This window comes from Mirounga leonina, unplaced genomic scaffold (assembly GCF_011800145.1).
Source record: "Mirounga leonina isolate KUSES-001 unplaced genomic scaffold, KU_Mleo_1.0 Mir_91, whole genome shotgun sequence".
Classification (NCBI taxonomy): Eukaryota; Metazoa; Chordata; class Mammalia; order Carnivora; family Phocidae; genus Mirounga; species Mirounga leonina.
Window position 1 is genome coordinate 34,041,370 of NW_023270839.1, and position 13,615 is coordinate 34,054,984.

The 13,615-nt window shown below is 36.8% G+C and overlaps 1 protein-coding gene across 8 annotated transcripts in view; it reads left to right on the top strand.

The window, feature by feature from the left end:
* RNF111 (ring finger protein 111) overlaps positions 1 to 13,615 on the top strand; it is a 121,183-nt gene that overhangs the window by 96,400 nt on the left and 11,168 nt on the right. For 6 of the 8 annotated variants that reach the window (XM_034994429.1, XM_034994428.1, XM_034994432.1 and 3 more), the window contains exons 6-8: positions 4,815 to 5,134; positions 9,393 to 9,651; positions 11,943 to 12,291. In XM_034994429.1, coding sequence (XP_034850320.1) covers positions 4,815 to 5,134; positions 9,393 to 9,651; positions 11,943 to 12,291 — 928 coding nt within the window. The remainder of the gene's footprint in view (positions 1 to 4,814; positions 5,135 to 9,392; positions 9,652 to 11,942; positions 12,292 to 13,615) is intronic. The other 2 variants (XM_034994431.1, XM_034994435.1) reach the window with 1 other exon arrangement.

Sequence of the window (13,615 nt, forward strand, 5' to 3'; positions counted from 1 at the left end):
AATACTTTCAAAGCCAATAATAATCTTTGAGGCAAAGATTTGAATTCTTCTTATTCACTTTTTTCTCCTGGTAGCTTTATATACTCTCATCTTGTCTAGATTTTATGTGACACATACAAAGCTTTTATTTACTTACTTATTTTTTTAAGACTCTTGTTCCCTCAGAATTCACATTTAGTATCTGGGGTAGTGACTTCACTATCTGAATGGTTTTCTCATAATACTACTTTACCTATATTGATGACTACCTTTGGAATAGACTTGCTTGTGTTGTGTTTCTCTAGACTTAGGAGAACCTTGTTCCAGGCCAAATTGTTCCTCTGTATAAACCTGATAGAAGCACATACAGGTACTCATGACATTAGGGGCACTTAGTTCTCCTGACTTCATTTCCTGCTAAGACTCTATAGAACAGCAGTCTCCTATTTTCTTCACATCCTGTCCTTACTTTGTACCTTCTTGTATATTTCCAACCTTGAATCACTCAAGCCATCAAGCTTGACTCCTATCAAGGTTTTTAGATGGGGCTGGTGAAAATTATAGAAGCAAGCATATTGGTGCCTCATGAATTTATGGTATCTAATCTTGGGCTTTTGGTAATAAGTTGACATAGTGTGATGTATCTCATTTAATTCCCTTTGTTTCCCCTTAGTGGCTATTCCAAAATTCTCTCATTCTCCTCAAGACTTTGATTCCTCCAGGGAAAAATAAATAAAAAGTAAATGAAGGTTCTTAAACATTCATAACTTCCAACGCTTCCGTGAAAACTTTTATACCTATCCTGCTCTCCTGACTCCTGGTCTTTTAACTCCTTCCTGTTCTTTCCAGTCCGTTTTTTGGTGCTCTACCTCTTGTCCCTTCTTGTGTCCTTGACCTTGCTTTAACAGTTACCTTCTCAGCATCTTTGCTTGTTCCATTCCCTTAGTGTGCATGTGTACATTTGTGTTAAGTCTTGTATGCTTAAGCGGATCTTCTATACCTTAAACTCCGTCCTTTAACTTGCTTTTGACTCCTGTCAAAGCAAATGTATTAAAAAATCTGGCAGTAATCTTCTTGTCATCTCTGTTTTCTCCCAGGACTCTATTCTTATCCTTTCTCACTGGCCCATCTCATAACTGCTTATGTTTTCAGCTACCACCAGTATGCCAGTGACCTTCCATTTGTATTTCCAGAGCTCTCTCTTTGTTTTAAATTTTCATATCCAGCTGCCTGTTGGACATCTCCTCTGGAACATTCTGCGGTCACCTCAAACTCAACATGCCCCAGGCAGCTCATCATCTATCTGACTTTTCTATTTGCTCCTTGCTTTATCCATGCATATCTTATATATTCATTTATTTAAATATTTATTGATTGCATACTATAAATCAGGCACTGTTCTAGGCAGTGGGAAGAAAACATAAATTTTCTGCCCTAACAGAACTAATGTTCTAGTGGATAATAATAGCTAACATCTGTTGAGCTCATAATATTGGTGTATGATTTACCTACATTAACTCTGATTTTTGTAATAACTTACAAGGCAGATTCTATTACTTTTCTTATTTTATAGGTGAAGTAACTTGCCCATGGTTATATGATAATGGAGCAAGTATTCAGACCTAGGAAGTCTGGCTTGGAGCCTATACTCTCTCCTCCTTTATGCCTGTACTCTTCCTTTATTTCTCATTCTTGACACTGTTGTCTTTGTGCTGCACAGTTCTTTGTATGGGGGGCTACCCTGTGCGTTGTAGAATTTTTAGCAGCATTTTTGGCCTCTATCTACTAAATACCAGTAGCACCACTTCCTCTCCAGTTGTGACAACCAAAAGTATCCCCAGGTGTTGCCAGATATTCCCTGGGGCACAACATTGCCCTATACTACATTAGAACCCAGTGCTTCTGTTCTAATGCTGGTTGATTTATCTCTCAAATTTTGTCCATACTTGATGACAATGATCTCCTTGAGAACTAGAGATCAAGTTTTTCTCTTCTTAGCACTTAGCTCCATGCATGCCTCTTTTCCCTTGTGAGGTTAATTTATATTTAGCAACGGCTTATTGAACCACCTACATTATGCAGGCCTGTTTCTAGTTGCCAAAGATAAAACAACAGAGGCAGACAACACCATAAGTTATTTTAAAGGCCAAGACCTCCGGGGTGCCTGGGTGGCTTAGTTGGTTAAGCATCTGACTCTTGATATCAGCTCAGGTCTTGATCTCAGGGTCATGAGTTCAAGTTCCCCATTGGGCTCCAGGCTGGGCATGGAGCCTCCTTTAAGGGAAAAGAAAAAAAAAAAGGCCAGGACTTTAGTTTTCACCATTGTCTTTTCCAATGCCTTTTGTAGATCCTTTACCATACCATTATTATGTGTAAGACTTGCCAAATGAATGAATAGATGCATGAATACATCTCAGTAATCCTGTTAGAAGTACAATGAAAGTACTTTAACAAGCTTTATGTCACTGGGCCATGGAATTAATTTCTCTGGTGCAGGTTTGTTATTGTCTCATTTTTAGTGGACACTCTGTGGGCTAATTCAAATAAAAAGGAAGTGTTTTATTTGCTTGGTCAGATCTTTGTATTTCACTTCTAATTTATGGCAGTTTTCCTTGGTCATTAACTCTGGAACAAGAGGAGATTCAGTTGCCTTTACTTTGGGTTGCTAACCTGTTTAAGGAACAAAGAGGTTCTGCACTCTAGGAAAATAGATGATTAATTTAATTGGAAGCCAAAACTGTACCCTAAGAAGTAGAACTATAAGGTCAGTCTTCTTTTTGAGGCCACATTGTTAGTGATACGACCTTTTAAATATGTGTTCAGCTGTTAATATAGTAATGCTTCCTCTTCTCTCACTCTGATTTTTGTATTAGAAATATTTGAAGACAAAGAGGGCAAGTTCTTTCTGAACAAATAAGTATGATATCTGTCACTTTATTCACAGCCTTATTAGTCCACAGATCTTTTGCTCTGATTACATACTCCTACATTTTATTTTATTTTTATTGTCATTTTTTATTTTTTTTAAGATTTTATTTATTTGAGACAGAGAGAGCGAGCGCATAAGCAGTGGTGGGAGGGAAGGGCAAAGGGAGAAGGAGAAGCAGACTCCCCACTAAGCAGGGAGCCTGATGTGGGACTTGATCTCACAAGACCTGAGCGCTAGGCAGACACTTAACCGACTGAGCCACCCAGGCGCTCCCCCCGCTACATTTTAGAGTTACACATAATCCTCAAATAGCTGGATTTGTAAAATTAAAGCATCTGAATTGGAAGTCTGCCCACTGAATGGATTTAGTGTTCCAGAGGTTTTTGATCATTTTTTATGAACACAGTAAATGATGCTCATTTGTGCAACACTTTGTTATGGGAGCTGAGGTAAAACCCTGAAAATGTTGCCAGAAGTAAAGCTACTATAATAGTTATTGCTACAAATATTACAGCATATGGAAAATAATTAATGTTTGATTCAGCATAGCAAAGATAGGCTGTTGATCATAGTCTCTTCCTGATAAGCTACTTGTAACTTTGTCCAGGTTATTTAAGAAAATTGGAATGCAAATGAATGAAAGTGACGTAATTATAGAACTGACTTTGGATCTGCTATAATTTATGTTTTAAAGGTAAACATGTTGGGGTGCCTGGGTGGCTCAGTCTAGTCTGTTAAGTGTCCAACTCTTGATTTCAGCTGAGGTCATGATCTCAGAGTTGTGCGTTAGGCTCCACGCTCAGTGAGGAGTCTCCTGGAGATTCTCTCTCTCCCTCCCTCTGCGCACCCCCTCCTCAAATAAACAAATCTTAAAAAAAAGAGGGAGCTTAAAAAAAATAAAAGTAAACACCTTGTCAATTTTTGTTGTTGTTGTTGTTACAAGTTACTTTTAATATTTAACCTCTCAACTGGTGCTAACCAGGTAGTATTAATTCCAGGAGGCAATTAGAGATTAGTAAAAATTAGTAATTTTTTTCCATCCAAGTTCACAGATTCCTGAATTCTAGTTCCAAGGTTAAGAACCTTTACAAAAGAGTATAAGAAATTAGCCCAAATAGGGCAGGCTAGGAGCTTGGGGGAAAAAAAAAAACAATGTAAAGAGATTTAGAATGGAGATACTGCCTAACAGGGTTTAGATCACAGACCTTGCCCAGAAGAGAATCAGGAAAGACAGGATAGAACATGTATTGGAGGGCAGGCCCAGGGAATTTACAGGGAGGTTTGCTGCAATCAGATACATCAACCAGAACCTGAAGCACTCCACCCAGATTCATTTATGTGAGCCTGTAAATTCCTTTAATATTTTAGCCAGTTTGGGTTGGATTTTTGTATTATTTGTGAATAACTAGAATATTCATAATCAATACACTAGCCCAGAAGAGATTGGTTAGGTTCTGTGACCCAAATAGGAGCAGGGTATCCCTGGTCTTGGTTACTCTAGAAATAGGGCCAGAATAGTGATACTGGAGTTGCTTGCTCCAACTGACTGGGCCATTTAAACATCATAGTAGGGGTGCCTGGCTGGCCCAGTTGGAGGTGAGTTCGAGCCCCACGTTGGGTGTAGATACTACTTAAATAAATAAAACTTAAAAAAAATTTACAAAAAGACACCATCGTGGTAAATAAGAGCCTCCTGAGGAATTTAGGCTTTCAGAAAAATCCCAGTGAAGATCACTGCCCAAAATTATGTGACATGCATGTTAAGAATGTGGTGCTATCACATTCTTATTTACAGAGATTTGAATTTATTAAACAATTCTTTATTTACTTACTTATACACAGTCCTGTTTTTTACACAGTGATATTTGATCATTCGATTGTTCTGTGCATTTTTGTTTGTTTCAAGATGACTCAAGGAGAACTGCATCTAGTGCTGTCACAGAAACTGGCCCTCCTGCAATGCCAAGATTGCCTTCCTGCTGTCCGCAGCACTCACCGTGTGGAGGGTCGTCACAGAATCACCATGCATTAGGACATCCACACACAAGCTGCTTTCAGCAGCATGGCCACCATTTTCAGCATCACCACCACCACCATCATACTCCCCACCCGCCTGTCCCAGTTTCTCCCTCCTTTAGTGATCCTACTTGCCCTGTGGAAAGACCTCCACAAGTGCAAGCACCGTGTGGAGCCAACAGTAGTTCTGGTGCCAGCTATCTTGACCAGGTATGTGGAATTTGATGAGGTTTTCTTTTTTCCTTTTTTTAATTTTTAAAAATTGTGCTTGTTTCAGGAGAAAAAAGAAAAACAACGCTAATGCTGAATTTTATATACTAAATAAATCATTCTTGTTGCCCTTGGAAAAGTGGCCCAATTTAGTGGTCTGCGATTTTTTTTTTTTAATTCTCTAGGATTTTCTGATGGTCTAAGTTATTACAACTAACTGAGAAGGCCTGGGATATAGAAAATTAGAAGTGATACTGTTTTTTTAATTCTGAAATGGTTTTTGGTGTTTTTAGTTAAATACAGGTGAATCTGATCTTTGGAATTTTACTCCACAGTGTTGAAATTGCAGTGTCAACCTGATTCATGAGAAACTGGGAAATTTTCTTAGTTTTTTACCCTCTACATTTTACTCTGGAGCTGCCTGTATCTCCACTCATCTAGAAACAAACTGCCTTCTCGGATGCAAACCAGTGACATAGTTTCTCAGGAGCAGATGAGGTTTTTAGTTCATTGGGAATTGAAGTATCAGTAACAAAATTATAATTAAGTAATTTAGTTGATATTATTGATGAGTGCTTGAAATGTCAAATAATATTAAATTAGTATTGGTGATCACGTGAAGTAAATGAAAGTCATGTATTACATGCTATTTTAACTTTTGCTCTATCATCTCTAAAATTGTGATATAACCTGGGTAGGTACATACTTTGAAAAACAAAAATTAATGTCAAGGTAAAACTATAACTGACATACTAGAAAACAGTCAAAAAGAAAATTCAGAGCAACTGCTTTTCTATGTCCCCTGATATTTCCTGGAGTACTGGCTTCATCTTTTTAAATTTTGATGGTTATCTCTTCTGGATCTGACAGATTAAAAATAATTAAGAAAGAGGGATGTTCCCTTAAAACCAAACAAAAGACAAGCTGCTGTTCTCAAGAGTAAATTTGAAAGAGTTTAGTAGGAAATATGATCAAATAGATGTTAGACTGTGTTTTGGTTCTCCTAACAGTTGTAAGTATTAACATCTACTGATTATCTAAACCTGTTCTGCCTCTTGGGTATGAGGAAGCATCAAGAAAAACGTTCTAGTGGACTGAATGTAAGGCCCTGCTTAGAAGCAAAATTTTCTTTCCCTAAAAATATGACCTGAAAGGGAGGGTTTAGAAGTATCGTAGGAAAATCGTGAAGAAGTGGATCTACTGACTTTTCCCACATTCTTGAATAAGAGCTACCAAAATGTGGGGGTTTTGTTTACAGAATATTGTTGTTGAACTAATTAATAAAGTAAGGTTTGAGAGATCAAGTGTGTATGCAACATTTTCTTTTAACCTGAGTGAGTTAATTATAGGTAGAATCTCTTACCGTTTTGTTCACTGTAAACAAATGTAACCTTTTCACTTATCTCTAAGTAGATGTATTTTTTTTTTTTTTTTAAGATTTTATTTATTTGAGAGAGAGAGAGAGAGCATATGAGAGGGGGGAGGGTCAGAGGGAGAAGCAGACTCCCTGCTGAGCGGAGAGCCTGATGCTGGACTTGATCCTGGGACTCGAGGATCATGACCTGAGCTGAAGGCAGTCGCTTAACCAACTGAGCCACCAGGCGCCCTAAGTAGATGTATTTGGACTTCACACAAAACTTGAGGAAAATCAACAGGATCAGGCAGTCAGTGGTGGTAATGGGTATGAAGGAGAACAGAGAGTGAAGTTTTAACAATATAAACAGTTTGAGACTCATATAGACATTGGAGGACTCTGAAATCAGCCACATGCTCATGAGATAATGTCAGATAGTCTCCAGTTGAGACCTGTATGGGCACAGCAGGAAGTTGAGGAGTGGGAGAAGCAAACTGATCTGAGGATTTGTGATTGTGTATGTGTTATGATTAGTGTCAGATTGTGGGTAGGCAGAAAACGGGGAGGATTCGGCCTGATAACAGAGAAGGTGCAGTAGTCACTTGATACTCTGTAGCCCTTACTACTCCTTTGGATGTAGCTTTCTCTTTTGAGAGAATAGTTCAGTTAGCATTATGCATTACTTACGATCTTTGTAAAGTAATACTTGTAAATGGAAAGGTTATGAGGCAAAGCTAGCTCATGCTTCATCTTGAATAATCAATCACACACCCTTTGCATTTCTTTTTTTATTATTATTTATTTATTTATTTTTAAAGATTTTATCCATTTATTTGAGAGAGAATGAGATAGAGAGCATGAGAGGGGGGAGGGCCAGAGGGAGAAGCAGATTCCCTGCTGAGCAAGGAGCCCGATGCGGGACTCGATCCTGGGACTCCAGGATCATGACCTGAGCCGAAGGCAGTCGCTTAACCAACTGAGCCACCCAGGCGCCCTCTTTTTTTTTTTTTAATATTGTCTTTTTAAGATTTTATTTATTTATTTGACAGAGATATAGCGAGATATAGCACGGGGGTGGGAGAGGGAGAAGCAGGCTTCCCGCTGAGCAGGGAGCCCAATTCAGGGCTTGATCCCACGATGCTGGGATCATGTGACCCAAGCCAAAGGCAGACACTTAAAGACTGAGCCACCCAGGCGCCCCAGTACTTGCCATTTCTGTACTGATCTTGCTTACCCTCTCTTTTCCTTCTAGAGTTAAGAATTGAGTGAACTGTTGGAATTGTGAAGAGGCTTCTCTTTCCTGGTTTTTCTCCCTTCTCTTTTTATTCTTTACTTTTAACTTTAGCCCCAGTTTCTTCTAGGAGGACACGCACCCTACTTTACTCACTCTCTGGGAGTGTTCTTAATCACTGACTGGAGAAAAAGATAGGAAGTTTGCTCATCTTCATAGTATGTTGATAATCCAGTCCATTTGCCAAGTCTTAGTCTAAATAGGAAAATAGGAAGGGGATACAAATTCACAGTCTTACAATATTGTTCTTAAACCTTATTACCCAAATTGAGGGACATACATTGTATATGTCAACTCGAAGAGGCCAGACATTTGCTTAATGGATTGTAGATACATGATCTAGAAGAAGAAAGAAGTTCTTCTTTTTCACCTTCCCACAGCTTCTCCTGCACCATCATCCTCCTTTCCTTTTAGCATTCAGAGTTCCTTTTGTTTCTGTTACTCCTCGAACCTGGAGTCCATTGGAAGTATGGAGACCACAGTGGTTCCTCCAAGGACTGCTGGGTGACCTGGGCCTCTAATAATGCATTTCCCTAGCTTCTTCATCTTCAGCTTCTCAGCTTTTAGTATGGAACAATTCTTGCATATAAATTCATATATAGCATCAAATTATTATTTTATTTTTTTAATTCTTATTTTCTTTAATCACATGTTTAAAATTACAGCTATACTGAACACTAAGCCAAAGACTTTAAGCAAAGTATTTAAATCACTTAAGAATACAAAGAAGCAGTTCTGTTTTTGTAATCTGCTCTGAAATAGTTTGTGATGGAGTGAAATGTTTCACTTAGGACTTTTTAAAATGCTTATGGGGTCCCTCTCATGCTCTCTGTCTCTCATTCTCTCTGTCTCAAATAAATAAATAAAATCTTAAAAAAAAAAAGGGGGCGCCTGGGTGGCTCAGTTGGTTAAAATGCTTATGGGCAATAAACTTAATTACTGATGAGTAGACATGGAATCTAGACTCTTTGATTCATTTTCCAACGGAGTAAATGGACCTTCCCTAAAATCATATTTCTAATTTTTTTTTGTAAATGAAAAGGTTATGAGGCAAAGCTAGCTCATGCTTCATCTTGAATAATCCCACACCCTTTGCTATCTTGGATAATGTCTGTATTATTAGAGTTTCAGTTGAATGCTAGCTATATACAGTTTAGAAACAGGACAGAAAGTTTTTACCTAGAATCCTAATCTTTTCAGTGGTTTGATTGTATGTTTTCCAAAGGAGTCCTAAATTAATAAAATTTGGGGGTAAAGAAGAATATGGAACTATGATTTGAAAGTTTCTTTCTAAGATCTAGATAATGAAAGAGAAATAGACCTTGAAATAATATATAAATTAACTTTTGTTCATCTTGTAGCAGGATCTTATGCTTGATTTTTAAAAACTGATTATAGATTTTAAATACATAATCACTACAATTCTTTTAATCCAAGATACACATTGTATTTTTTTGGTGCTGAATAGGTCTTCATACTAAAAATCTTACCATTTTGAAATTTTAATTTAGAGATTATATTTTTCTAGATTGCAGTTGGAGTACTTTTATAATATAACATGAAACGGTGTTTTGACCAAACTTTAGAACGATTTATAGTTCCTCTTTATACAGCAGGCATTGCCAGTAGACCTGAGCAACAATGGTATCAGAAGTCATGGAAGTGGTGGTTTTCACGGAGCATCTGCATTTGACCCCTGCTGCCCTGTTTCTTCTTCCCGAGCTGCAATCTTTGGCCATCAGGCTGCTGCTGCCACCCCGAGTCAGCCATTATCAATAGATGGTTATGGATCAAGCATGGTTGCGCAGCCCCAGCCCCAGCCCCCTCCACAAGCCTCACTGTCATCATGTCGACATTATATGCCACCTCCTTGTAAGTATAAATTTAACAGGCAGAGAACTTAGAGGCATTGTACAGTCCTCCATGAAATAACCTTTCAATAATCCTAATTCATACATTTTTAGTATTTCCTTGGCCTAAGAGTGGGGTGTATTTTTTCCATTTTGTCCTCTCTTCACCCCACATTCCCAAAACAATCTTCTAAGGTAGAAAAGACATGTTGTTTAAAAAGGTCAGGGAAATAAAACGTATTATATTTTGTCTCTTTTACATTTTAATACATGAAATTGAACTACATTGAATGGCACCTTAGATTCCTATAAAAGGAAACCTTAAGGGATTGAGATTTATCCTTTAGGAGTAACTTTTAGGAAGCAATATCAAGAATTTTTTTTTTACTGGCAAGAACATGTAAAATAGAGAAGGAAGGGAGATGGTCTGTGGGAATGCAGAATGTCACCTTTCTACAGTGGTTAGCAATCTATTTTGTTTAGAATATACAGTGAATTATAACGATGGCTGAACTTTTCACCACACACACAAAAAATCGTAACTGTGTGAGGTAGTGGATATGTTAATGAACCTGATTGTAGTAATCATTTCACAAAGTATATGTATTTCAAATCATCATCTTGTACACTTCAAATATATGTAATTGTATTTGTTAATTATACCTCAGTAAAAACTGAAAAAATGCTGAAGAGTTAAACTTAAATAAATTGATTCATTCTGAAACAAAACTTAAAAATTTTGTAATATTTGTCAATATTCTTGTATAATGATTATAGTATAGAAAACTTTGAATTGAGACTGGAAAAAATACTCTGAATTTGAGGAAGGATAGTTAACAATGGTAAAACATAGTGACTTCTTTTTTTATGACCAAGTACTGAGTTTTCTTGGAATAAAGCCTTGATTTGAAAATATAACATTTAGAAAATCACTTAAAAATTTTGTCTCAGAGTTTATATTGAGCTTAATGAAAGCTTCTTTAAATACATGCTAGCAAGGTGTCCTTTGAAAATATGGCTGAATGAGTTCATGGTTACCTAACTTTCACCCCTGCTGAATCAGAAGTGATTAAAATTGAAGGAAACTCTTCTGTCATGAAAGTAGAGAATGGCCATACCTCCATATCAGATTCCAAGAAGTTCTTCCAATTATAATGAAATTGGGACTGAAATCCAAGGAGGAGACAAACATATTTTTAAACCTCAAACAGATGCATGTCTCTTAGAGTAAGGGAGATGTGTATTCCTCAGAGGGGACTTTTCAACACTTTGAAACATAAAGAATGAAGAAATGGGGGAAGCCATTTTTATTAAGGCTGGTTTCCATTTCAGGTTCTTGGCAAATATGTCCCTTCATCATCTTAATGTAGCACAGGAAAAAAGGCATGGGACAGGAAGAGAGAAGAGCACCATGAAAGGAATATCTTTGCAGTCTTGCCCAGAAGAACTTACAAGTTCCTTTCTTCTCTATAGTGCTCTATAACCAGTAATCATAAAGGAAAGCAAGACTTACGTATTTATAAAAGTGTAACTTCTACATTTGACTTCACAAAAGCAGAAAACTTGCATATGGTAAAATAAAATTAACAAAAGACAATTTGGAAAAGTGTTTATACCTTATTATGACAAACCTTCCGTGTATACAAAGAATACTTATAAACCAGTGAGAAAAAGATGAACAATAGCGTAAGAATATGAATAGGTAGTTCTGGGAAGAACTATGAGTGGTTAATAAATACAAGATTTTTCTTAGATTGGCATTTAATAAATTTAGTAAGTAGGGGTAATCAGGCACTCCTGTATACTGTTCACGGAAACATTAATTATGGTAACCTTTTGAGAAGGGTATTTTGTCACCTGGTATCTGAGTTTAAATGATTTTCTCAGACTAAGAATTCCTTATAGAATTTATGCCGCAGAAGCCATCCATGAGTAATGCATGTGTGCGCGCACTCATATGCACGTATATATGAAAGAGTGAGCACAAGAGGCTTCATACACACAGGTGTTCAGTGCAGCATTTGGGTTGTTTCCCATTTTTATCAGTGGTGATTTCTTTAATAAATTTTGGTACATTTCTATAATAGAATGCTGTGAAGCTGTGAATGAAGTAAAACTATATATATTGACGTGAGAAGATACCTAAGATTATTCAAAGAAGAAAGCAGGTTGCAAAGCAGAATTGAGCAGACTCAAGCCTTAATAAAGTATTCATAAAAATTAAATGTGTACTAATATGTTTGTAAAAGACAAAAGGAATGTATAACAGCAATATATGCTCAACTGCGTGGTGTCCGTATTTTTTTTTTACAGATGCTTCTTTGACAAGACCACTTCATCATCAAACGTCTGCCTGTCCCCATTCTCATGGAAACCCTCCTCCTCAGACTCAGCCTCCACCTCAAGTGGATTATGTTATTCCTCATCCTGTACATGCTTTCCATTCTCAGATATCTTCTCATGCAACATCTCACCCCGTGGCACCCCCACCCCCAACTCATTTAGCCAGTACAGCTGCACCAATCCCTCAGCATCTTCCTCCCACACACCAGCCAATTTCACACCATATTCCAGCCACGGCACCTCCAGCACAGAGACTGCATCCTCATGAAGTGATGCAGAGAATGGAAGTTCAAAGAAGGAGGATGATGCAGCATCCAACGTATGTTTTATGTTTTTTTTAAAGATGATCACTTTGTGTTCCTTTTCCTTCTATTTCTGTGGGTTTTTAAAACTAAAAATCTTGAGAAGTGATGTAACTATACTAAGTCCTCAGTTCACTAGGGAATTCTTTACTAACTGGAATCTTCCTTTGTCTTGTCCTGAGTTGTAGGTGCTTACAAAACAAGTTTATATCAGGTTATTTAAAGAAATCAAACCGTTTTCAGGATATGACCCAGGGTCATTTATTTTTGTAAACCAGTCTCTTGTTCATCAGTTTCTTCAGTATCCCATAGTAGAGATTAATGTTAAAATTGATGATCCTGAGGAACAACATGTAAAGTTGTCAAAGATTTAATATTTGTTACCAGCCAGAGAGAAGAAGAATACCAGTAGAATTTTCAACAGCTGACATTGAAAAAACAGTCTTCCTCACTTAGTTTATTTATAAACATAAATATTAAAATATACTCTCCAAACATCATGAAAAGACTATAATTGAACTTTCTGAAAATTCATGGTAGCAAACTCTATTGGTCTAATTTTGCTTGTGTATAGAGTTTTATAGGTAAACGGCTACACTTGTTCATTTCTGTATTGTCTGTGTCTTCTTTCACACCACAAAGACTAAATTGAGTAGTTGCAGTAGAGATCATACTGCCGAAAGAGCCAACAATATTTACCATTTAGCCCTTTCCAGAATGTGTTTGCAAAACTCTTTGCTTGCAAAACTCTTGATCTAATTAATGATCCAGCACATGGGTAACTACTTCCTTTAATTATGTAAGGTTATTCCCAGAATCTCTGGCTATTACTGGCATTCTAATATAGTAACTCTTTATATGGAAAGTTGGCAATTTAAAATTCATATCTTCCAGTATCTAGAAAATTACTTGTTTTAAATCATTAAGCTTAAACATGCAAAATCTGTAAATACATGAGAAACTGATAGAAACTAGGGATTAGACTATAAAAATGAATCCCTGGAATAGTTTTGTTTTTTTAAGTGCCATTTGTTTAGAACTTTATGACTATTTATATTTATAAATTTGGCTGACTTTAGACTAAAAAGAGAAAATATAATAATCTGGGATGCAGAATAAAGAATGTGAATGGAGCTAATATCCGTTTCCCAGATATGTTAACATGTACTTGCATGTGTTTGAAAAAAATGCACAAGGTTAAAAGTGTTTTCTCTTAAAATAAGTTTTATCCATTAAAATGAATGAATGTCATTACAATATAGAAGCAAAGCAAAATAAAATAGTTTCCGTTTTCTTCCCTTATATGTTTATATAAAATAACTTATTTGTGCCTAGCATTTG